We start from the raw sequence: 27,690 nt of genomic DNA, 5'->3' as shown, positions 1-27,690 counted from the left end.
AGTGTGTGAATTTACATGTGAACTTCTCATGCTTACCACATAGGAAAAAAATAAAACAAACCAAAAACCTAAACAGGTATTAACAAAGTTGTCTTCAACATCTACAATAAGAAAAAAAAAATGTCAATGACCTTCATTCTGGGGAAAAAAACTATTTGGTATTCAAAACTATTTGGTATTTGGTTGCAGTCAATGGCTCAATATCCAAATGGAGATCAGTAACAAGTGGTGTCCCCCAGGGGTCCATATAAGGACCAGGTTCAATATCTTTATTAATGACATAGACTGTGAGATTTAGTGCACTCTCAGCAAGTTTGTGGATGACACCAAGCTCAGTGGTGCACTTGATTCACTTAAGGGAAGGGATGCTATTCAGGGGGATCTTGACAGGCTAGATAAGTGGGCTCATGTAAAGCTCATGAGCTTCAACAAGGCCAAGTGCAAGGTCCTGCACCTGGGTCAAGGCAATCCCCAATGTCAATACAGACTGGGGGATGAAGGGATTGAGAGCAGCCCTGCAGAGAAGGACTTGGGGATACTGGTGGATGAAAAATTAGATGTGAGCTGGCAATGTGTGGTTGCAGCCCAGAAAACCAATTGTACCCTGGGCTGCATAAAATGATGCATGGCCAACAGGTTGAGGGAGGCTATTCCCCCCTCTGCTCTCTTGAGACCCCACGTGGAGTACTGGATCCAGCTCTGGGGCCCCCAGTACAAGAAAGACATGGACCTGTTAGAGCATGTCCAGAGGAGGGCCATGATCAGAGGGCTGGGACACCTCTCCTGTGAAGGAAGGCTGAAGGAGTTAGGGTTGTTCAGCCTGGAGAAGAGAAGCCTCCAGGGAGACCTTATTGTGGCCTTTCAATACTTAAAGGGGACTTACAAGAAAGACTGAGAGAGACTTTTTACCAGGGCCTGTAGTGGCAGGACAAGGGGCAATGATTTTAAACTGAAAGAGAGTAGATTTAGACTGGACATAAGGAAGAAATTTTTTTATGATGAGGGTGGTGAGACACTGGAACAGGTTTCCCTTAAAGTTGTGTATGCCCCATCATTGGAAATGTTCAAGGTCAGGTTGGATGGGGTTTTGATCAAACTGATCTAGTGAAAGATGTCCCTGCTCATTGCAGGGGAGGATGGACTAGATGATCTTTAAAGGTTCCTTCCAACCAAAACCATTCTATGATTCTGTGATTCTATAAATTAGCTGGAGAAAGAAAGAGGTCCAGATAAAACTAACATATGGTAAAATAGATGCAAAACTTAATGGAAAAACTACTCAGAGGATTAGAGGATCATTTTCAGAACAGAAGGATTTATTAAGCAGAATTCTGCAGGGTCCTGTCTGGGCTCTGGTTCTATTCATATTTTTAATAACACTGGATAACAATACTCTAAAGATTACATGCAGTAATTCTATGCTGGTAGAAAACAATGAGAATTCACAATTTTCTTGGAGTGAGTAAGGGCAAGTACAGCGTTCTTCATTTAAGCAACAGCTATGCAGACATTGGAGGAACAACTTACTGGGTAGCAATTCTTCAGGAGGAAATCTGGAGGTCATGTTGGAATCCTAACTAAATCAGACTCAGCAATACCCAGTAGTTCTCAGAAAGCTAAATTTTATACCTGTCATCTGTGTCATCTGTGAGACACAAGGAGTAACCTGTTTGCACTAACAGCTGGTTTAAGTTCTGCATCTTGCTTTGAGAATTGGTATTGCAGAAGGTGGTTCACTTGGAGGCAATCCAGAAGAGAAAGACAGGAATTATAAAGCTATAGCAAGTGATCTACATGGAAATGCTGAAGAAATTGGAGATAATTAGCCTAGAAAAAGGAAGAGTTGTGGATGTAAGGATTTATTAAACAGGCTTTTGCAAGGTTCTGCCCAGGGTGATCACAGTTTTCAGTTACATAAAAGGTACCTACCAAGAAGAAGGGAATATTTTTTTCATCATAGCCACAATGATTAATAAAATAACTGGTTAACAAGAAACATTTGTTAGAAATAAAAAATAAACCAAACCAAACCAAAACTTTTATTAAGGACAGCTAGTAAAACAGCTTGTCTTGGGTGGCTGACAAATCTGAGTTCCTGGCAGTGTCTATGAACAGTTTAGATGTACATCTTTGAGGAATGATTTGGATATAGTTCAGAATTTTTTTGGGGGAAGGAGGAAAGATACAATGACTTCCCAAGGTCTTCTCAAGCTCTTTTATTAATCAAAGACAGTTTTAGACAATCCAGTTTAAACCAATTTGCTTAGGTAGCGAAAGCGCTTCAGGTATTACAATATGAAGTCCTAAAGATCAGACATAGAAGATATCCTATCTTTTGTAAAAATATAAACAACTGCAGACATGCTTCTTCTAGTACTTCATTCAAAGTTAGTTTAAAGTAAAAAGTGTATTTCCCTGTAGTACAGCCAGACCTTAACAATGTAGAATGATAGCTGGTAAGTCAGAACTGCAAACATGACCATTTGAAGGAACTAAGTACAGACAGTTTTCTCTGATAAGCCATGAACACCTCTCTCCTGCAACTTCTATGAAATATAACTATTAATTAGGATGGAGGGGGTTAAATTTTTCATCCCATTACATGCCTGGATACACTGTTTAGAAACTAACCAACAAATAAAAACAGGAATTTAGAACACAAGCATTGTAATACACCTGCTATTTTCTACCTTTACTCTGTGGTCTATAAACTGTATCTAAGAGATCTCAGACAATCAACTGATTAGTTCAAAAAACTTCATAAGAAACTTCACTTAATATAATGAAATCATAATCTGAATTCAGAGCATCGTGTAGACAAGGAACCAACCCAAAACTGAAACTTTTTATTTTTTCCCCAACTTGTATATGAGGACAAGACAGACCTAAATATTCCCAGATTTTCCATAAAAGACAGACAATATAGAATTTGCTACATTTGGTTGTAGTACTCCTGGGCAATATGGGAGACCACATTCACATCCCTAAATTTTTTCACCTAATATTTTTCACCATAAGCGTCTCGCCCAGTTATTGGACTACAGGGTTATTGTCTTTCCCCTACAAGTAATCTCTGTTTATAAAAGAAAATCGTTTTAATGGCAAAAATTGAAAGGAACTTACTAGAAGTCTAGTGCCTTTTGGAGAGGGCAGTTTAAGCTCATGTCCTTGAACATGGGCCTCCCACATCCCAGTTGCATTTCCTGACTATTTACTACATCTCATTCTTTCTCTATCCAGTTCCAAAGAGAAATCCAACCCTTATGACAGAAATTTTTACATTCCTCAAAACTTCCTGTTTAAATGAATTACCATTTTTCAAGGAAATATTTTACTGAAAAATATCTAACCATTCTAGTGAGCAGCTCCTTGAGATAAATGCCTTCACTGTTATAAAATAAGGGATAGGCATGTAAAAAAAAAAAAAAAAAAAAGAAAGAAATTGTGCAACATAAAATCTCATCCAAAAATAGCTTCATTTTTTTTCTAAAAATCTCTAAATTAGAAATGTACTGAACACAGGCAAATGTCACTATGTATAGAATGACTAGGGGAGTTCCATAGGTTCAAGAGTAGAGATATCAATGTTGCTTTTACAAGGACCAAATTTTTACAATAATTTTTTTATACAGATACAAAGGTCAATGTACTGAGACTCTAAATTTAAAGGATTAGGATTTTGAAGAAAGTGAGGCATAGTGCAATTTACTTCTACCAAATTCAAGGTTAAACTGAAGATTTTCTTCTACTACTGCTTATTTAGAAGTCAGAGTCAGATAGATGGAATGACAGCCATGAAAATTCATGTCTCAGGATTTTCAAAGACAAGTTGCATAAACACATAAATGAAGATTTAGTTTGTGAAATGAAAATACACTTGTCTTCTACACAGATACTGTGATTCACACATTCTTGGTTTTGGGTTTTAAAGGATTTGGTTGAACTGACTTGATTTTATTTTTTGAATAGTTTTTAAACTCTTTCAAGTAAGGAACAGAACAAATAACATGTCAGTTATGTAAGCAATCACTAATGGGCAAATGGCTCAAATCAATGATTAAAGGATAATAAACATAATAATAAAATATTTACAAAATAATACATTTAATAAAATCCTGACTGCGTCACAAGTTCGCTTTGAGAAGGGTGGATTAAACTTATCTATTAACTTGCTCATTAGAGCATTCCCTGAGTTGTGCTAATAAATATTATCTGTAAGATGTTAAATTATTTTATTGGACCTGTAATGCATCAAATCCCACTATCATTGTCTTCACTGGGAAGAAAAAGAGGAATGAGCAGTTTACAATAGGATTGGGATTTATTAAAAAAAAAAGGATTATATAATACTTCCGGAGGTTGCAAAACCTTTCAGAACAAAAAATTTGATTCATAAATTGCTGAGAATTTTACCATAAATTGTTTATGAATCAATCAAATGATGGCATAAGACGCTTGTTTAGCAATAGATTTGATAAAAACTCTATCCAGAAATAAAATATGCCAACAGACTTAATATTATGTAAGCTTACAGCTTGTGCAGTATTCCGATGATTAATTTTGTTTCCTTACTGTGTTTTTAATATATATTCTTCAATAAAAAGGTTAAAAAATCCATCTATACTCTGTTGTATAAAACCTAATGTCACATTTCTGCTCTGTTTCAAAGCCTGCTTCTCTTGGACTTAGTATCATGAACAGTAGCATAGATTGAAATCAGACCTTTTATAGGAGGTTTACGTTCTAGAGGCTGAAATTGCTATTAAAAATCAATAAATCTACTGATGTTTTTAGATGAAATGGAGTTATATATATCTAGGATACTATTTGACATAAAGTCTTGAGCACGTTAAGGTACAAAAGTCTGTTATTCTATTGGTTTTGTGGATCTGATGGAATCTAAAGTGAAAGGCAGAACTTTACTGCAGACAAATCATTGAAGAAATGTAATTCATACTTTTACGTCAAGAGCCCAAGGTAGGATATATCTGAGAATACATCGACAATGCAGAAGTGGAATTCTAGTTATGAACAATCACCAAGATACACAAGAAATAAAGAACCTGTTATTGAATGATGTGTAAGTCTGGAAAGAACACATTGATTGCTTTTTCTCAAAGATAATGTTGGATTTTTGTTTATTTCTTTCCATGTACTTATGTTCTGTATTAACATTCATGGATTTTTTTTTCCTTCTTTCCTTGTTCTCTTGAGCTATAGAAGAATAAACAAAGAACAAACAATGCAAGGTAACTTGTCTTGTGTAAACCCAGAATATATACAAAATGCGGTTTCAATGTTTCTCTGCTGGTCTAATTAACTACGTATGTAAATGGTCTGCTGGTCTAATTAACTATGTATGTAAATGAGGTACTCTATAATATAAAAAGTATAATTCTCTTTGGAAAGAGTTTTGCAATGACATCTGCTAAAAAGATGAGATTTGGCATTTATCTGTAGCAAAGACTTCAGAAAGATCTATTTTCTCTTAAATTAAGAAATTTCTATATAGTTCTGTACAGAACACAGCAAGCTGCAAAAAAAAATTTTGAAAGAAATTTCCTTGACATTTTGCAAACTCTAACACATCCCTCCAGGCACAAAGTTTATTTTTATGTCTCTCCAGCAAACTACTGTTCAAAAGACTCCATTTTTTTTGAAAGAAAACCAGTATTGTTTGTTTATTTCTGGTGTATGAGAAGAGCTGAAAAATATGCAGGTCCTTTGAATGATGTACTGTAAAAGTAACAGAAAAGCTAAAATTTTCTATAGAAAGCAGCTCTCTGTGTGCTTACAATATTGAAGTAGATTATTTCCAGGACTCATTCTTCCATCTTTTATACCCCTTTCATTTCAGAGGCCATTGTGTCCTTATAAATGGCATTTCACATTCCCTTGGGGAAAAAAATACGTATACTTTTTAAAGCCACATTTTTGTGAACAAATACATGACTTTAATCGATTGTAATGTATTTTCTAATAAAGATTTCTTCTTTCTTCAAATACAGCCTCACCATGCATGTGTTCATAGGAGTGTAGGAAATACCATACTGGATCTAACAAGGATATAACTAATTAGGTATTGTCTTACTAGAAGTGTCTTGACTAGGATTTAAAATATGTTAAGTGTGGCTCCAAACTAATAAAGCATGCATTACAGTTTTTGAACTTTCTATATGCTAAGAAAGTGAGCCTTCTAGAGTTCAATACAACTCAGCTGATGTATGCCAGAATCTAAAGTTTTCTTAAGCATTGAGTTTTGGAACATATAAGAATATACCTCCTAAACACACTTCTAAATCTAAGATAAGCCTTATGACGGTAGAAGAAATCCAAAGCAGACAGGCTTTTTCCAAACATCTAAAAAGTAATTATTTTGTGCCGTAAGAAAAAAATTAAACTCCTCTCTTGTATAACTGGGGATGTTCTCTTTTATTCCTATAGCTGTCTAATCCTTTTTACCAAGATCTCCGTCTCAGTGAACTAATTCTTTGCTTTGGTGTGACATGCTTGGTGTATTTAGCCCTAAGACAATCTAGGGGTGACACAGGAAATCATTGCAGGCTTTCTCCAGAGTATATTCTTCTCTAGTCTTGAAGGAATCAATCCTGCAATGAGAAATTGAGAAGACAAACAAGAAAAAGTGCTGGAGGCTGACTGAAAGACTGCCTTTACCTTAATAGTAGAGAAGAAACTCCTGCAAAAGAAAACTGGATTTCTGTATATTCTGTGACCCCTTAAGAACCCCTCCAGGGTGAAGTAAGCCTGCTTTTCAAATGGGATCCCTGGAAAGGCTAGGCTTGTTTTGCAGGTCCAACATGTTTTCTGGAGATATTTAGGACAGAATTCACCTTACAACAGAGAGTCAGCAAAAATGCTACACACCAGTTAGGTTCCATTTCAGCCTTTCTGTAAGCACTGAAATATATAATTCTTGAGCTGTTTTTCTATTCCAAAATAAATGACAGTTTAATACTCAGAAAACTCAGTGAACAGAAAGGCTCACCCCTGGGGCAATGGTGATGGTTGGTCCAATTTGCTATCCCATGAGCTATTAAACCTTCCTACCAACACTTAGGTTTGTGTCATTCATGCCCACTGGTCCTTCTATCATTCATGGATCATCCTTATCTGTCATTAAAAATACCAAATTAATTTAGGAGTTAAATTAGCCTACTTTGCCTACCATGTCTTAATTATTTCATGTTCAGGTGGACAAAAATTTCCTTTCTTTTATTAACATATTTATTTATGAGATCAGATCTTTACTATCAGATCATAGTGTTTTGAATGGAAAAAGCACAGTGAGTGCATGTATATGTGTATATATAATATACATAATATATATTAGTCTGTAAGATATATAACGCAATTCATTGTAATATATTTGCTGAGTAAAGAAGAAGGTGTAACAATAATGCCTCTGTATAATAGACTGGGGAAAAAAGGGAAGTGCTGCATGAAACTTTACCATATATTACATAATTCTATGATTCTATGATTCTGATTTAATATCCTTCTCTTTTGCTCATGTTTATTGCTGCCTCTTCAAGCTCTTGCTTATAATTGCAATACTGCAATTATATTGCAATACTCTTGCAATAAACTTCAGAAAGTGTGGTCTTTGTCTTCTAACCCTCCCTTCCCAAGTGCTTTGGCCCCCACTAGCATCCTAGGAAGAATTAATTTTATTTGTAATTAATTTATTTATATCTAGTGATGATGCTCATGCTCGTAGGTTTGAAAATTATACTGCATGTAAACAGATGCTGCAGTTAGTTCTGGTATTCAGCCTAGATTTTCTTTTTTCATTCAATTAATTACTTTAATTCTGTGTCTTGGAGTTTTCATAAATAAGTCTTCTCCTTGACTTGAAATGGTATTTTAATACCCTTCAAATATTTGGGGATATACTGCTAACGGTGCCTAGGTATCTTTTAGCTAGATATTTTTTACTGCTTTGAATCTTCTGTCCTAAACCATTCACTTCAGTGTCTTCATTGTGGCTGCTCTTCTCTGAAGTCTGTGATATACCATGGCCTTTTGGTATAAAAATTAAAGACTTGCAACTGTATATCCAGTTCACGAAGAACAATACATTTAGGTCGGAAGCCACATTTTCAGTCTTTGCTTACACAAGGACCTTTTGTTTTGCATTTGAAACCATTATCAGACATCTCTTCCTCTCTGCAATCAGCTCCAAGTATCATTCGCCATTACTGCTTTCAGTATTTCCCCTTCCTATTTTACTTCAATTTATTCCCAAGACAGAGCATTAGTTTACAGTATTCTGAATTCTACTATCATATGTCGTGCCCAAGTTTCTAATTGATATAAGCCTTTTTTATTTTCTCTCAGTCCGCACTAGTATTTGCATTTCCTCCTAAATGTCAGTACCTCATTGCTATTAATTTATAGTGTTTTGTATAGCCCACAGTCCACTTTTACAAACTGTGTGAAAAACTAAACAAATCTGAATTAAGTTTTGAAGGGACACAATAGAAGTCTGAATAAAATCCACATAAATGGACATACACTCTCATTTAATACTTCCTTTTCATTCACCCATTTTACAATTAAAAAAAAAAAAAAAGCTGGGTAACATTTATAGTATTAGGATAAATTCAATAATACAGAAAGTCATTATAATTAATAACATTTTGTTATTTCCACAGTGATATCCTTTCAGCGTCTTTTCATAGCTTTACTAGTCTAGAAATTAGATTCTTAGAACACTAAAGTTAACTATTTTCTTGTTAAATTTAAAAAAATGATTATACAATCATTTACTTAATATTTACTTACTTTAATAGTCTAAAATACATATTCCATGTACCATTGGATTCCTGCATACTCAGATTTCCCACAGATGACCTCATTTCTTGTTTGTCAAGTTCTTCTTACTTTTTAATTGTTCTAGAATCACCCTTAATTTCTTATTCCTAAAAAGAAGCTTTTTAACTCAGCTATTTTAAATAAGATTAATATCATCCCCTTCAGTCTTTCCAGTATTTGTTTTTTCCCTATGATGTTGTAAGAAAATCCTTATTATCTTAACCCCTTTGGCTAGCATTAATCTATTTCTCTTTTTATACTGCCTTATCTTTCCCCTACAAGCTTTAACTTTGAATATTCTTGTCTGGCCTGCCTCTTCTCTTTCCCCTTTCCAGAACACTATTCAATAGTGATTGCTTATCTTGTGTTTCAGTGCCAGAAGCTACCAACAGCATGGTACAGCTGTGACATATCACAAGCAAAAGGGAAGGCACGAAAACATGCTCTCACTTCGTGTAGGTGAGCGTTGTAAAATACTTGTAAGAAACCATTAATTTTTGTTTTTTTTTTTTAATACAACCTCTTGGTAACACTGAACCTGACTTGCTAAATACTAAACTGTTTCAAAAATCTATAGATTAAGGCTGACATAGCCATAATTATTTCTGGGAAACTTTCTCTAGAATTATTTACTAGCTATTCTTCAGATTAACTATTTTGGCCATTCTACACACTGTCAGTGTGTTTTAGATCATTTTACTCCTAATTAGAATACTACAACCTGAAGCATGTTAAAGAATAACTAAAAAACCATGGACCATTACAGTGACTGACAGGAATAACAAAACTCACTGACAACATACACACTAGCTCCGATTATGGGTCTAGCTATTTGCTGAATACTGATGTATGTACAAACTATTAGGGATCAAGAAACCCTCACTATGAACCAAAGAGAAGAGTGAAATAAAATGTGCAACTCAGTTTTACCCCGAGCAAGGGATTGGACTATATGACCTTCAGAAGTGCCTTCAAACCTAAATTTATCTATAAGTCTGTTTCACATAATTTAAAAAGTATTTAGGAATCTATTCACAAAAATCACCCTGAAAGTAAAATGTTAGCATTAAGGCACCACCCTTAAAATCTCTTGAATTTATTATTACGTCTGGTTACACGAACACAATGAACTATTCTCAAATATGAAAGAACCTCAAAATCTTAATATGCATTTATACATTAAAAAAATCTCTATTTCAATCATAAGTTAAGTCGGAAAGCTTGAGCTCTGGTCTTCTGGGACTGCTGAACACCTGAATACTGCACACCACATCACACCAGGGGAATGCTAAAATATAACCACACCATGAGTATGGCCTCCTAACTTAAGTGATCTTCCAGAGACTGACATCAGTTCTAGAAGCTAACTTGCAACAAAAAAGTCATCCAGCTAACTGTTCTCACCCAGATGATTTTGTAAACAATTCAGGCTTCCACCCTCACTTACCCATGTTTTCCACAGGTTTCCCAGTTCTAAATTTACAACTATTTTCTATCCATTCAGAGCAGAATCTAAAAAAAAATGTGAAGCTTGTACGTTTACAAACATTTTTTCTAAATTGAGAAATACATAAGGACTGCTATAAAGAACACCAGCACTTTGTTAATTTATTTTATTAGTGTTGAAATGGTTGAGGGTAGCCTCAGAAACCAGGATCCTGTTCTCATAAACTTCCCAGACTTACTGTTGGAGGCATAAATTGCCTTTTGATAAATGCGTATCAACAATTTCTGCAAAAATATAGGAAATAATCTAATGCACATATAAAGGAATAAGAAAGACACCATTTATGCAAATTTAGTAAAAAAATATAAATTCAGAAGATACTGTTTAAAGTCATTAGCAAAGTTGTTTAAACATTATAACTGCAGATTTCTCAGTGAGATGACATTGATTACCATGGATTTGTACATGAATGAACACAAAATTGTTAGTACTATAAAACTGAGTGCTGTGTGGTTGTGCTTATCATGTGACTGATGAGTGGTGTTCACAAAAATGAAACTTTTTGGAAAATAGAAATGTGTGTTCAAAGGCTGTACGGGACACCTGTGTGGACAAAGACATTTATGTGTGATACCTGGCCAGAGTTCAAAATTCGTGCTACTAAATGTTCACCTGGGAGAACTAGGACAAATTCAGCTGTGGTAAATGTGCTGGAGACAGGGTGACTAAAAAAAAAAGAGAGGGGGTAATTTATAACATTTTCTTGAATACAAAACAAAACAAAAAAAGTAAAATAATGCTGTGATTGGTCATTAAAGCTATTCAGTGATACAAATGAAGATTAACTGAATAAAGACAACTCAGAGAGCAAGAGTGCTCCCAGTACCATTGCCACTCAAAAGCACATAGATCTAACATTGCCCTGAAAAGGTCATCAGTCCATCTGTTTCTTTGGCAGAGGTGACAACCAGCCTACATGGATTACTCTCTCCTAACAGTATTTAACATTCCATAATCCTCAGACCAGAGACAATCCCATAAAAATCCAGGGGACAATCTAAAGCATTTCTGTGCTATTGCAGACACAATAAGCTACAAGGAATACAGTCATTATTCTGTGGTAAAAAACACTGATTTCAACAGTTTCTGATAAGCTAGATCCTCCAAATGAAAGTGTAAATGATTTATGATATCATTAGACTCAATTGTCTCTATGTAGACAATTATTTCCATTTCTCTGAGCTTATAGTGTGGTTTATTATAAATAATTTAAACAAGAAAATGTACAACATACATTGAACTATTTATTTTAATCATTTCATTTGTTACACATTTGTACTCATAAATGAAAGTATTTCAACATTGTTTATAATTCATGTGATTTCAAAGACTTCTTATGTCATTTCAATTAAGGTGTTGTCACATTTGGGTAGACGTCAGTGCATTTACACACGGCAGATCTATTAAAAACATAGTAATCATTTGTGACAGTGAAACCACTGCAATAAGAAAAATAAAATCTTGATTAAATAACATCTGTACCTTTGTCTTTCTTACACTAATGAGTAACTAACTTGTAACTGTGCTTTTATATAGACGGAAAAAAGAATGTTTGCTATAAATAAAAACTAGAAATTTAACTCAGAATTTCATTTTTAAGAATGCATGTTGCTCTTTCTAGTAGTTCTTGTGCTTAAACTGACAAGAATCCAAAACCAGAGAACATGAAAGATTCTCTGGCTCATCTTCTCCCCTTCAATCCTACTGACATCAATGGAAACTAAATAATAACATAAGCAAAGCTTGACAAGAAACATCATGAAAATCTTCAAGGTTACTGCAAACGGATTAGCTCACAATATTTGTACATGGTGTAGATACCTGCTTTGTTGTCTAAAAGGGGACTGAGCAGAACTGGAAGCTTCATTTCAAGCAAGTGGTGCAGATGGCCTGGAATTAGCTCCTGAAGTGCCTATGTGGGGACATCCCTGTTCCCAATGGGCCTAAATAAAGGCTTCCAGGACTGCACACTGTACTTTGTTCCCTCTTCAAGCCTGGTCGGGGACCTAGGTGACCACACAAGTCTGCTGTGCACCAGAAAAAGGCATCTAACTTGCTGATGACCAAACCTCTACGCACTCTTGGGCAATGCTATATATCTGAGAAAGTACTGAGCTGAACCCAAAGACTTTTTGTTCACTTTTATTCAAAAATACCAGCTATGGAAAAAGATGGAATACACGTTTCACATATAAGTATGCTACTTAAAGTAAGTATTGCTTAAGGAGGAGAATATACAAGTTAATAGTCGTCTTTAGCCTGAGGAACTTAAGCCCATATTTTCTCTTTCCTGGGATACTGCCCTCACTAGTAGGCAAGGGGCTAACGTTAAGTGTTGGTACGTTCTGATATTCCTGTGAAACTACAGCACTGCAAGAAATAAGAAAGCAAGATTTATGGGGTCAGCAGAAGCAACTCAGAGGAAACCCCACTCCGTACTGGTGGTTAAAGTGCTTCCTGACTGAGGGAAGACTAGGCTCTGGGCAACATACACATTTAATTCACATCCTAGCTTAACCCACAGCAATTTGGTTGCCTGCCTACCCACTACCATCACAGCAGTAATGGGACTTGCAGAAATGAATGGGGCATGGGCTGGAAGGCATAATGTGTCTTTTGTAACTGAGACCTTTTTTGCACATAAAACCAATGGAGGAAACCAGTGGAAGCTGATGGGACAGAGCAATGGGAGAAAAGGAACAGATTTGAAGAGAATTCATAACACAGAGGAATCTTGTGCAAAGTAGAGCGTAAAGCTGGAAATACTGGACTCTTCACAGGCCTTCAACTTCAACTGGTTGCGTGACTGGAGTGATGAGGAAACAAAACCAAGGAATTAAATACAGGGATTCTATTTCTTTGTCCAAGCCTGTGCATTTCTTGGGCTAGCTGAAATAAAGACTGTTTTTTTTCTTTTGTTTTGTTTTGTATTTTTTTCATTTGTAATTCCTACAAAGCTTCTGTGTTTGTTTACTTCACCTATTTTATGCCCCAGAAGGGATAAACTGTAAGCTTAGAGTACTAATAAGACTGGAGTTCTGTGAAAGTGCAAGCTTCTGGGAAATCTGAGGGTTTAGCTGAAAGAGTAATGTAAAGAGCTAACAACCTAGAGACAAGACAAAGCGCAGGGAGACCAAGGAAAAAAAAAGCACAAAACATGCTTAGAGCCAGTATAAATTCAAGGGAAGCTTAAGTATGTATAAACCTTGTGGTATGAGCTGCAAACCAAGAAGCCTGCTCAGTATTTAGCTGTGAGCTCCATCAGGGCAATGTGACAATTTCTAACAGAGAACTACAAGTTATAAATACCAAATACGCTGAAATGGACTTTGTGGCCTGAGGGTCTGCCTTATGAGAGGAACAGTGTGTGATCATCCTTCAACTTAGCATGCACATAACGTATTCTCTGATCAACACAGCACTTTGAGTCTTCACCAGCGCATTACTACTACCATGAGCAATGTGTTTCTGCCAAAGGAACAAAGGAGAATACGGGGAGTCTTTTTGCCTGTATGCCAAAAGGATCCCTGTCCTGAAATGGCAGGATTCCCAATTATATCACAGTACCAGACACCATCTTGGTGTCATATCGCAATAGTGTCTTTCAATAGAACAGATTTAGCATCTCCAGTATTTTTTTCCTCAAGGAATCTCCACTATACCCTATGCCTAGTCTCCATTGTTTAATTTACTTATGCATTTTTAATTAATCCATATAACAGACACAAATACTTTCTAAATGTTGATCTTTTCAGCTGATTTGGAATCTAATTTTCTCCCTGTGTAAAGGTCCACATAGACTTCTCTTCAGAATACCACAGTGATTCTCCTGAATTTGCCAAAAAAGATCACCTTTAATGAACAGTATTCACCCTTAAAATGTACAAAGACTGTAAGTAGTCATGAAACATAAGCTCAAAACTTGTAATGACAACTGAGCTGTGACAAAAGACTGAATGGACAAAACTTTTGAATCCTTCATTGGTATCAGACATGTAACAAAGATACATGTTAACAGGGCTATGCAATTCACAACATCCTGTGCTGCTAGCAAAATAACTTGTATTTTTTAATTGAGATCTCTCTTAACCAAAAAAATAGCAACCAGATCATTGAAAAGATCCACATTGATTTTAATGCAAAATGATTCTCTGAGATCTTCCATACCCAACTGTTTGAAGTGAAATACTGTGGTTGAAGTATACACACAATAGAAAACAGACCCTAGAAATGCAAAAAATCCTTTCACACTATGCCACAGAATTTTTGTAAGATATTCAGTTAGGATTTTAAAAAATGGCAGTTACCAACCTCTGAAATCTAATAATTGCTGGACAGTGTTTCGGTAGATCACCAAAACATCCTATGTGCTTGCTTTTGCAGTTCTCACCTCATTCCATCTAAGTAAATCATAAATTCTGTTGTTAAGATGACCTTTTTGTCATGGTTTTTTATAACCTTTACTAGGTATACTCACATTCTTCAGGGCCACATATTCTTCCACAGCTCAGAATACAATAAATATTATCTTCCAATACTTCATAATTTAATGCCCTCTCTTTCTTAGGAAGAAACTCCCTGACAGTGACTGTCATCTTAAATGACTGTCAACTTTGTGTTCAAACACATATCATATATCTAAAATGTTTGGTGAAAGGAAAAGTTTAGAGACAAATACAACCCCAAATTTACACAAAAACAAGAATTAAGAAGCATCTATTCCTACAGTAGTGTCAGTCATAGCCAAACATCAGCCAACTGCTCCTAAAGCGATTCCTGTTTTTATCCAGATGTGTCTAGTTTGATACCATTTGTCAAATATAAATCTGTAAGGTGATACTACTTTTTCTTTCATCTAATAAAAAAAAGATGCAGGCTTTAGAATGCTGAAATTTCGTAACAAATTCCATGGTAGTTCCTGGACACATTCAACAGAAAGGAAAAAAAAAGCACAATGACGATAACGATTGCCATTCTTGCTGATTAATTCTAAATGTTTTTTAGTGTAGCCCTGTATCCCAATAAATACAGCACCGCCGTTGCCATTAAAAAGCCTCAGGACATGTCAGGTATTGTCTGAACTTGTCTTGTTCTTCCTGGAGCTTTGTTTAGCTTGTTTAATGACCAGGCAGCTATTGCCTGATTTGTTTAACTTTTTTGCTTATCTTAGTAAAGCCATATTCTTTTTATAGATGGTAGCAACGAACAGTTATTCTGTACCGAATGACGTACTTATTGCCTCAGCGTAATGATGCAATGCAGAAGAGCACAGTCATGGCAATGAGAGAATGGTTTGAGAGCAGAGGTGTCCAAGCAGGAGACACTGGATGCAGTGCAGGGGAGCACAGGTCTGGCAGGGTCAGTGAGGGGCAGAGGATAGCACTGGGGATCCCAGAGCTAATGAAGAATACACTGATGATCATTTAAAGCAGTGCAGACCTGGGAACTGGACAAAACTAGGTTCTAGGATAACAAGAACAAAGAATATTTATCCAACTTATAGACAGTCCATATATAGTAAATGCGTTATTAATTTATTAGTAATATTAATTACTATTGATTTATTTGATAACAATTTATTATTTATTTTATAATTAATTTATTTAATAATATTTAGAGAAATTATTGTTAATAATAAAATAATGGTTTCCTGTTCTAATATTGATTAGATATATTTAGGGTACCCACATTTTCAATCGAGGGTATTTACTGACGAACCTGCTTTTAATTAAATCCCATTTACATGAATAATCCTGTTGATTCAATTAGATTAATTATGTACAAGTGAACACAAAAGCACGAATTTAGTCATGTCTGAAAAATATTTAGATGCTACATCCTGGCATGCTTGGGTTCCCCTTCATGTTTTATTTATGACAGAAATTCTTTTATTGTAAAGGTACTGTATGCGTTATGTTATCAGACTAAAATCTGTTTTTTGCAACACTTCAGATTTCACATGGACAAAAAGCCATTATTCAAAACCTTAAAAGCATGGAATAGGAGATAAATGTAAGAGTCCTTCATTCCCTTCATATATTTCATCTGCAAAACATCCAATAAAATCACACTTTCACTTCAAGCATCAGAAAATACTTGAAGACAACATGGATTTGATTTTCATCAGAACTATGGGGAAAAAAAAAAATCTCAGGTTTAGCAGTGATGGCATAATCTATATATTTTAAGTACCTGTATGATACTGATTACTGAGCAAACTATAAACTTTGACGTATTTATCCTCATAATATCACCAGAAGGCAAGGCAGTACTATTATAATAATACCACAGGGACAGGAAGTGATGCACAGAAGCTGTATTTACAAAAGAAATCCAATAAATTTACATGCCTTATCATCACTTCCAAGGCCTACATCCAAAGTGGAGACCTCCAAAATGTTCATCCTAGGGCAGCCCACACCTGCTGGTGTCTAAGAGCCATAAGCAACATGGACAAGGTGCACACAAGGGTCTGGGCATTTCTTTAGCTGTGAGAAGTAGCAGACTCCTGAGAGTCACTTGCACCTATTTGCCATCAGGGCCGAATCCAAAAGGTGGTCTTGGATGACTCCTGCTTGACCAAGCTTTGCACAAACCACAGCCAGAGATGGCATCCTCCTTTTATAATCTTCTGTGTATATACTGCCAACCCAAACCTGGACACCCTGTAAACAACTGTAGCACCTGGAGCAATGTGGACTCAGTGGCTCTGCTTCTCAGAAGGTTGTCTGGTCAAGGAATAGGAATATTCTTGATTTTTCCTAAATTTGAAGCTGCCCCAATTTTTGTGGATAAATTAAAAATTCAGCGGACTAAAGAGAACGAATATGCAATAATTTGAACATTCATTTATGAGACAGGAAAACATTGATTTCAGGCCCAGCTCCAATTAAGTATATTACATTCTCCCAGGACAATAACTGTCAAACTTTCCTTCTGATCATAATTCTGCTTCAAGAGGTGAAACTTATATCTATCACATTTATGAACCCAAATAATAGCATAATCAGCTGAAGCCCTATGGCCGTATACATAACTCCTACAACTTTATCAGGTGTTGGGATTGGCTACTATCCCAGCCTTGGCACCCTCCTCCCTTCCAAGGAGAGTGAACCTTCATGATACTCTCTATATAATTAGTGACTTCCTAGACATTTGGTGCAGACGGGACCAGCTGGACTGGGCTCTGTAGTCACATTACACCTGCAGTGCTGAACATTTTTCCTCCTCTCCTTTGTCAGTATGAAGCACATCTATCAACCTTCAAACCTACCAGTACGGAGCATCTGTATGTGTGCCAATCACTGCAGATATCAGCCAATGCCACAGAACAAACAAAACACTTCCAAGGATAAAAACATAACTCGTTAGTTCAACCTGAAGTGCCCAGCTTTGCTGACAATTGAAATCTTCTATGTATACAGTACAGAAGGGACTGCAAAGAATATATTCATAGGATAGAGAAGCAAACACTGTATAAGAAGAAGTGAACCATCTAGGATTCGAAGAAATATTCCACATGAAATCTTCAGACTTAAGATTTTCCAAAACCCTTTCGGGAAAAAGTGTTCTTGCATGAAGTATGTACAACATTATTCCTCATAACCAATAAATAGCATGAATTCAATTCCCTGATTTTCTAATCTGTAATTTAAGTCCTTTCTAGCTGCACTACAGTAATGAGCTCCAAAGGCTTCGCAGACTCATCCCCGAGCACTCTGCGCACACTTTTACATCAGTCTGGACCACTCTTTAATGGTAAGCAGGAAGCCCTGGATAAACATGTATCTTGGACTTTATTTTGAAGGATCCACCAGTAATACTGTAACCAAACCTGGTATAGCTGCCTAGAAACACAATATGGTGTAACTGGCTGCTAACGTATGCAAAAGAGCGGGCAAGCGTAACATGTATTGATCACATTTTGATAGACTTTTTTTTTGCCTAAGCAAATCTAAACCTGGCTGAACCAGCACCACTGCTCCTCTCCATCTCTTTCTTGTGCCACTTTTTGGTACTGATGGAGGTTTAGCTGGGCCATCATGGCACACTCACCCAACATCAAGATCATCCAAGGTGAATAGTTTTCTGCTTGGCTGGTGTACTCACATAGCTCAGCAAAGGGAAGGAAGTGAAGCCGGAGCCATCTCAGCAGCAATGGGGTCTCAGATTCTCACAAGCAACTTGTGATAACATACCTCAGTTGATGACACTAGTTAACAAATTCCCACTTAACATAAGGAATTTCCAATGCTAGTTAGAAGTGGTAAGGTTGGAAGTCATGTTAATCACTTTCCATAGCTAAGAGTCAGAGAATTGCTCTTTTGATCCTTCATCCTCCCATCATCCTTCACCGAAGCTGTTCAATAGCACACAACTATCAGCTATGGCTGAAAGTTATAAACCATGCTATAAACAAGCACTGTCTCTGCATAATTGATGAATGAGCTAGCAGTACATGAAGAAGAACAACAGGAATCAAAGTCAGCTCCCAAAGTGTTTTACAACTCCTGAAGAATAAAAGAGAGCAAATTGGTGAAAACTGCCCAAAAAGGGATGACACATTGTTCTCCCCATTGTCACCAATTTTCTATCAAGCTACCAAAAAATTAATGGTATTCAAAGTTTACATTTTTGTTGTGGTTTTGCCGTTTCAAGGAGATATAAATAAAATTTGAACTGAATAACTGAAAATAGCTTCCTTCCAAATTTCAGTTGCACACATTTTCAGCACCATCAAAGAAATACTAATTTGAGTATGTCATATGCCTTGTTTCCCCTTCAGATAATGAAGAACAACAAAAATTAGAAAGTGAAGTAAAGCACGTAAAGAGATAGGCTGACCAGCTAAAAAGGAAATGCAGCAAGCAGTTACAAAATTGCATTTTTTTTTAGTGCATCTGCCTTCCTCTACCAAATGTCAAGGTTGGTTTCAAAAGTAAAACTACAGAGAAAAAAAAAAAAATCTTAGTTAATACAAATTATGAAATAATTTCCTGTTGGTAGAAAGAACACATGCTATCACTGTTTCACATCTCTTTTGTGGGCTCTAATCTAATCTTCATTTAGACCAAATTATATTGATAGCATGGGGAATTTGCCTTGAGTAAGGACAATAATCTGGCCTTTGCAGAGTAAAGTAACAACATTGGTCTCATACATTGTTATTATAGATTGTTTTTATTAATTCTGGTGGTGACTAGTCCATCAGAAGAATGTGTCAGTTATTTGACAAAAACTTTATTTATAACTTCTCTAAGAGATTAACAAAACTGAGAATGACTTTGAAAAATTTGACTATCTTCCTCTTGAGATTTAACAAGCATAGAAAGGGCTCAAACTCTGAAATATTCATAAATCAGTGATGCATAATTTGTAAATTTGTATTTTATATCATGTACAGCTTTCTCTATCCTAAAGAGCATTTTATAGTTCTTGTTAACAGTGAATGCAAATAATGCTCAATAGAATTCTGCAGTGACCTTTGTTTTATTACAATTACTGCATATTTATAAATGAACAGCTAAACTTCAATTTGAGAACTACAACAACTTTGAGTTGGAATCCTTTGATAAAACACAACTGAATAAACTTCATAAAATTAATTCCCTAAGAAAAGAAAAAGAAAGTCTCATCTGAAAATTCCTCTGTGTATACCAACACACAAAGCAGATTTTTCCATGCTTCTGCAAATAGAAAACTAAACAAAACAGCAATATGGATAGATTTGAACAGAAGAGGATAAATTGCTTTAAAAAGAGCACAGGAGAACATATTAAATGTAATAGATCATATAATCACTGTATTATATAAATGTATAAAATATAAATACATAGGTATAAAACACTGCATAATAATAAGAAATGCAGTATCTGCATAATGTCATAATATAATTCCATGTAATGTCACTGAGACCTAATATCTGAAATCCCACTATGTAAACAGAATCACCATTAACTTCTGTTAATGGCTGTTCTACACGTGAACACTTTCACATTTGTCAAAAGCACAAGCAAATCAGAGGACAAGGTCTAAAATACAGTAAACATATTGTATACTCTGCCCACCCAGACAAAGTGTAATAGAAGTATTTGAAGAAAAAAGCCACAGCTTACTGGTATGAGAAAGGCAAACAAAGAAGGCATGACTGGTCTGAAATATTTGATGGTACAGGACTCAGTACTATCGAGTACTTGTTCACTGGAGCCAGCAGCAAGACAGTCAGAATTCTGTTCCTAATTTGGATATGCTTTGACTTCAGTCTGAACACTTAATTTCTTCATGTACCTTCCCCATTCTTTATCACTGGTTCCTATTTATGTTCTGTGCTCTTTAGAGTGGAGGTGTCTAGTAGCATTTGTCCTCAGCTGAGAGCAGGTCTCCACGATGTCTGATGTGCAATAATGCACATAAATACAGGTTTAATTCAAGCAAAAATTGCAGTCTGCGGAACCAAAATCCTGGGTTTGGTTATTGTACAGCTTCCAACATACTATTCCATTGAAGCCATGAATGTTTTAAGCAATCAATGAGCTCATGAAAAACTGGTATTCAGATCCTATACAGTACATTTGTGATCTCGCTGAAGGCAGGGCAAACACTTGACTACAGAAGGCTGACCTTTCCCACAAAATAAGTAATAAGCCATCTTGTTAGTGTGCTAAGTGCTGAACAAAATACTGATAGAATCTGTGATACCAAAGACATTACCACTTGGACATATATATATAACCAAGTATATTTACTAATAAAGCATTTAAATAACTGGAAGCAAAGCCATTTATATAGGCTTTTTCTACCATAAAGGAAATTGTCTGGGTATTTTCCTGTTTGAAGGTATCAGAAAATTCACTTATGGATTGATCCAAATCCCACCAAATTCAGTACACATATGGGAAGTGCTGATTACTCTTGCACACAAACATCTAAACTTTACATCAAAACAAGTTTCACAGTTTACTGAAGTAAATCAGGTGGAAGTGATCGATACAGCACAAACTGAAGTACAATCATTAGTGATAATAGCATATAATCCTTGAAAACAAAGGTAGGGCTTATTGATTAAAAGAGATTCTCATCATTAATGCTTTTTCTACAGTGCATCACTTCAAAAAAAAGAATCTGAAATCAAACATGCATGGCTCTGATAAAGCATCCTATTATGAGTGGTCCAGAGTGACCCAAATATGTACTAAGAATATAAATGTTTAGGGTGATTGTTTTCTTTTAGCAAAGTAAGCAAAAAAGGGCATTATATGAAGCACACTGGAATCCATAGGAGATTTTGAAACATTTCTTTCAACTGGGAACCAGACCCATAAAGAAGAAACACAATGTCTCTAACTGATTTTATGAAAGTTTCTATGATGATTTTGGCCATGAACATTTTAGGAGGAATAATAGTCATGTAAAAAATTATGTAAAGTGAAATTATTCTTCTTTACATTCTAGATTTTCACTGAGATCAGACAGCTCATAACAGTGTGATAACAAACTGCTCATATCTGCTCGTAACCTGCATGGTAACAGGTTATTTTAGTATTTCAATTTTAAGATTTTAAACAATATGTTATAAGTCATAATGAAAAATACCTTTCACGCAAAATTTAAAAACCTGTTCTTCCATTAGTGCTCATCTTCCTTTGCCTCCTTGAACTCATGGATACAAAAACCACTGCAAGCAGCAGGATATAAAAACTATTAAGAGTCTTCCAAGTATGTTACTGTACTCATTCAATATTCTGGAGAACATTTTTATTTATTTTGGATTTTCTAAATTTTGCTTTAGTCTCAAATAGTTGTTGCACGCTAAATATTAAATATCCCTGTACAGTGTATGCTTGTTAGACTCCATTTTGTAACTTTTGATCTTCCTAGACAAACCCTGCACTGATTTAACAGTTTAAATCCTCTGATGGAGCCATGCTATGACATGTTATTACTGTCTATGGCTTTCTGACTAGGGATGTCCAACCTACTCAGCCAGCCAGTGACCTCTGGCTATGTGATTAATATTATAAATTAATCTTAAATGTGTGCAACAGGAGGTGGGTATTCATGGAATGACATAAATAAATGCGTACATGCCATGAAAGCTTCACAAAACTATCTGTGTCCTACATCTTACTATTATTTGACAATGTCATAAATTATTGTTTTAAAGAGCCATCTATTATAGTAAATTATCTGTTAAGATATCCCTGTTGTTTTCAGATCTGAAATTAGGAAAAAATAAATAAATCAGTTGCTGAATACTGAGATGCTAGTACACAGTGAGCTGTTAGAATTTATGACAAAGTAGACCAATGCTACTTTTCTAGCATATTAAAAAATCCCTACTAAAATTATTTTAGAGTGGCTGAAAAAGATACACAAGATTAAGCCTGGAACTCTAAATGCCAAGATTTAATTAATGTGAATATCCCCTCTCTTGTTTTCTTCTGTTGGATGAAAGTAAGAGGACGAAATAATTATTTTCATTGTTTTATGCGGGCCCCTGTCAGATATGGCAGTAAAACAGGGGAAGTTCTCTCTTAGTTTCTGTCTAAGTAACTATTATAAAAACCCACAATAATATTATGGCTTTGTAATGGTCACAATAAGAAAAGACATTTTTGCATTCTTACTGTCATCATTCATAAAATTGTATGGATTGACTACATGCAAAGGCTTTACAGGTCCACTGAAGTTGGAACTGAGCCCTGTCTTATTGACAGAAACTTCATGAGATACTTCAGTCACAGCACTGAAGATCAAGAGGACAAATTCCCCTGAACCCTTAAATTCAAGACCTTGCCAGAGTGTTCATTGAGATCTATTTGCTAGTGCTTTGATCCAGTCTAAGCACCTCAGATGTAGCACTACGGAAAAGGATCGAGATACAATGAAACTGGGTCTTAGTGAAAATGTGGCGATTTTCCATATTGCTTTAATCAGTGACACCAAAGATGATCTCCCTATGGAAGAAGTGCTGATTAAACCACATATTTCCAAACCATTTTATTAAAAAAATAATAGTTACAGCTTCCTTTTTTGACCTAGTTCCCTTTATTGTTCAACACTTCAGCACTTTTAGAAACAAAATAATTAATTGTATACTTGTCACATCTTTTGTAAACTGCAACACTCTTTTAAAAAGGAAAAATACTGACTTTCATCCATTTTTCTAAGCCATTTATCATATTCAAAATTGTAAAAATCTTCAGAGGTTCAAAAAAGAAACAGTAGGCTTTAATCTAAATGCTCTCTATTTACATTATGGTTCTAAAATGTGACTGGAAATAGTTTTGGAAAAAGATTTTGCACTTCATACAGTCAAGCTTGATGAAAGCAAATCTGAAGGATAGGAGGGTATGCATAATACTGTAAAAAGCTGTCAGGTCTTTGCAATTCCTTTCTAAAAGTCATTGCTAGGCAATGTCAGTACCAACCCTCAAAGTAATACATTAATTCATAAAACACAATCTTACCAAGTCCAGAGCACTCTCACACTGTTAGGCAAACTCCATTCCCCTTAAAACTGAACTTACACTAACAAAACTGTACTTTCAGTTACCACTATGAACTCTAACAACAAGAAACCATTTTCTTAGTTATTGGTCAACCTTATTTTTGTTATCTGTGCCGATCTAACTTGAACTAGATTGTCTGTGAAAACAAAATTTGCATTTCTTGCCTAGATGTTTGCTGACACAAGTGATGAATTGCATTATGTTTGTGGCAGGAATATTCTACATTTTGAACCCTCAATAAAGCCTTCAACTGAACCACAAACCAGCTTTACACGTACAAATACACTGACTGATGTGCTTGATAAATGTGACTATATCTACAGAAGACAAAGACTCAACACACCTCTCTTGCAGATTTTTAGCCTTCTGAGGAAAGGGGGAAAATGCTTTAAACACTGAGTGGAAGACAAAGAGCGTACTACTACTGAGAAGTACTGTGAGGCTTAATCTGCTAACTGATTATAACTTTTAGTAACAATCTGATGAAGAATTTCCAAGCGCATTAAAGTAATTAAATAAAACATTGAAATAATTGTATTACTGTTCAAATTCTCAGAAACACCAAAAAAACACTAAATACAGTGAAAAAGAAGTGAAGGAAACCTTCCACCTACCAAGCGAAATTTCCACCCCCACTAACAATGCCGTTTCTCAAGCTCATATCCAGGAAAACCCACAAGCAGGGGCAAGAATTAAAATATGTCTGAAATTGGAAGCAAAATACGTTGGAAACGTGTTTCAAAATTTAAGGAAAAGAAAAAAATGTTTGCCCTGAGCTTCCTCTGTCCTTTGCATTAAGGAAATTTCAGAAACAGGTGCTTTAACTGGGAGACACGCATCCCCCTGGAATTCAGCGTATTTTTGCGAGCGGTATGAAGGCCCCCCGGCTGCCTGCGCACCCCTCTGTGCTTGCACTCCTTCTCCCCCAGCCCCACCAACGAGGTGGTGGTACCTTAGGATGGAAATCAGGGCCGGCGAGGGGGGGGAGCGCCGTTCTCCCACGCGGGAGCGCCTCCCGCAGCGCTGGGGCCGCGGGTGAAGCGCCGCCCGCCCCCTCCGCGGGGCCGCGCTAGACTTGCGCGGGGCCGCTAACGCGGGGCAGCCGCCACAGCGCGGCTGCGTCTCCTGCGCGGCTTTGCGGCTGCGGCGTTTATGTTTTCTGATGGGCTCCGTGGCTTCCCCGTGCCCTGGCCCATGACACGCACGACGGAGGTGGAGAGGGTGCAAGCAGCGGCTCCCCCCAAACTTTTACGGCCCGCTTACGGGCGGTGTGAGCCCCTACGCACCCGCGCAGAGCCCTGAGCGGAGGGCTGAGGCGGCCGCCCCCGCGCAGCCCCCGGGGCTCCCGCCCGGCCCCGGCTCTGCCTGCTGCCCCCCGGGCTCCGCGGCCAGGGCTGCCTCGTCCTCCCAGGCCGCTAATTAGCTCTAAACGATGTTAAATACCATCCCTGCCGCTGCACAGGCTTCTCTGGGAGTTTTTTACAGGACACGAGCTTCCCCGTCATTTAAGATGGCTCTGTTTCCTGGGCTCCGAGCTGCTGGATGCTGGGAGAGGCGCTGACCTGCAGGACACCAAAGTGTCCCTCATCCCGCCGCTCCCCCCCGGCCCTGCCCGCGGCCGCTGGCACCGCAGCAGCTGGAGCAAGTTCAGCTTTTCTTCTCCCACAGCACTGGGGCTTGGCTGCCCTTAAAGAAAATCCTCTCCTAACAACGTGTCAATGTTACATTCCTCCACAAAGCAACTTCTATTAGGGGGGCTGGGAGCTTGGCGCTGCCTCACCACAGACTGGGAGCTTTGTGGCTATGCAGAAAACAAGGAGAGAGGGAACATTTCCTGCATTAAAATGCAATACCCTGGGCTCGATGATTTATCCCTTGCCGCAGGGGCACATCCCCCTCCTTCCCCCATTCCCGCATGGCTGCTCTGAAGGACCCCCTCGCCCATAGGTTGCAGCCAGAGACCCCCATCTAGGTTCAACCTATGCTTTCTCTGCCTCTCATCCCCCCAGTATCCTTCCCAAAATCACCCCCCGACCTCCCCAAAATGCCAGGAGGCCAAAACAAGAGGTATGAAGCAGAGGGGCAAGGCAGAAGGCTGCCACTCTAATTGCTGGACCCCTGTTTTCCCACCCTTCCACAACCCCCCTTTTCCAGCAGGGACACGAAGCAGCTTCTGGGACTGACACATCAACCCCCCCCTCACTAATATTGCTATGAGATTCAGAGCCTTCATCTCCTGGAGCTGAGGCTGCCTGGAGAAGGGGCGCAGCAGCAGCCCACGGCCCCTTTGCTGCGCTCCCAGCAGGTCAAAACAGTAGTACTGACTCTGTGTGGTGCCTCCATCTTCAGGCATCACAGGCAGAGGGTTCACCCTAAAGAACTACATCTGCTTTTGGCTTGGTTTGAGGTTGTTGAGGTCCGGCCCAGTTGAGACCAGGTGTCCTGACCATGGTAAAAGGTTGCCTGCATGCCTTTGGAAATGTTTTCCTTGCAAAGTCAAGGGATTGTATCAAGAGGGCCAAGATTTTGTAGTCGGGTGGTTGCAGTAAAGAGGTGATGAGGGGGAGAGCGATTCCTGGCTTGCCACCTGTGGGCATTACTGTAAGTGGGAGCTGGGAACAGATGGCTCCTACTTATGAGGAATTTCAACAGTGCTCAGCAGAACTATATGCTGAAGGTTAGGCCAGTTTAAAAATGAAAATGAAGCCCTCCCTGCCCTGAGGGAGGGTGCATCTTCTCCAGCCTTTTTGCCTCGTCTAGAGGCAAGCTGGAGTGGAGAGCAAGTCAAATGAATGTGAGTATCAAGGAGAGCCGGCAGCAGGACCTACACACCGGTGTGGGATTTAGCCCCCCCTCCAAGAAGCACCTACCTTCTTTTGGCGGCCGTTTGGCTTCTCTGGTGAGGTTGCAGACCTGGGTAGTTTGCAGCTCCTGGGTCAGGCAGCCCTCTGTCTGCTCGTTGAGGGGCAGCACCAAGTTATTGAGCAACACCAGGGACTGGTCGTCTATTCCCCATTCTCCCAAATGCTGAGGGCAGGTGCATTTTGTATACATGATCCCACAGGACTCGGTTCTCCCATTCTCTGATTTCAAGCAGCTCTCCAACCAAGTGCATAACACATGGCACCCAAACTGGCTTGGGCTCACCTTGTTCAACACCAAAAACTCAAAGAAGGATTTTTGGTCGTCTTCTTTTTTGTGTAATCCTGGGAAATCGATAGGATAGACGCGGCGTATCTGAATAAAATTCTTATCATACTGCAGAAATACAAAAGCATTCTTGGAATCGCAGAGCTGCATTATAGAATGATTATTTTTTAAAAGATCCTTTATTTTTTCATGGGAAAAATGATCAAACTGATAAGCCAAGAGGGAAAAGTTGGAGCAGCTGAAGTCCTTTTTGGAAAATTTCAGGTAAATACTATATTTGGTCGGATCTGGATTTTCCAGCGTCCAAGTGCAGTTTGTGAAGTTTTTAGGAAACATTTCACTTACAGAATACGATCCATAAATGACCCCCTTCACCAACGTGGAACACCAGAAGTCTTGGGCAGCATTAAATCCAAACATAACCAGTAGATAGGTGGAAAATATATAAATCAGCAAATTACGAACAGCCTTCATCCTATGTCATTTGGCCTGCAGGAGATGAAATGAAATAAAAATGCAAGTAGAATTCTTCACGCATTGAAAACCAAACTCCTTCCAATATTCGAGCCAGCTGTTTTCAAGCTTGCAGTTAGAGCCCCTTTCAGAAAGAAGGGCAGGTAATTTTTATTTTATAACGCAGGGGACGGGTTTGCTGCTGTGTGCACAGCGCCATCACGTGGCCATCGC

At 37.6% G+C, this 27,690-nt stretch overlaps 1 protein-coding gene across 1 annotated transcript in view; it reads right to left on the bottom strand.

The window, feature by feature from the left end:
* ADGRB3 (adhesion G protein-coupled receptor B3) overlaps positions 1–27,477 on the bottom strand; it is a 464,328-nt gene extending 436,851 nt beyond the window's left edge. Inside the window, exon 1 of the mRNA XM_072857823.1 lies at positions 26,724–27,477. Coding sequence (XP_072713924.1) covers positions 26,724–27,477 — 754 coding nt within the window. The remainder of the gene's footprint in view (positions 1–26,723) is intronic.
* Positions 27,478–27,690: the final 213 nt, after the last annotated feature.

This window comes from Ciconia boyciana, chromosome 3 (assembly GCF_034638445.1).
Source record: "Ciconia boyciana chromosome 3, ASM3463844v1, whole genome shotgun sequence".
Lineage (NCBI taxonomy): Eukaryota > Metazoa > Chordata > Aves > Ciconiiformes > Ciconiidae > Ciconia > Ciconia boyciana.
The sequence above is the reverse complement of the archived record's forward strand: the minus strand, read 5'-3'. Positions and strand labels throughout refer to the sequence as shown.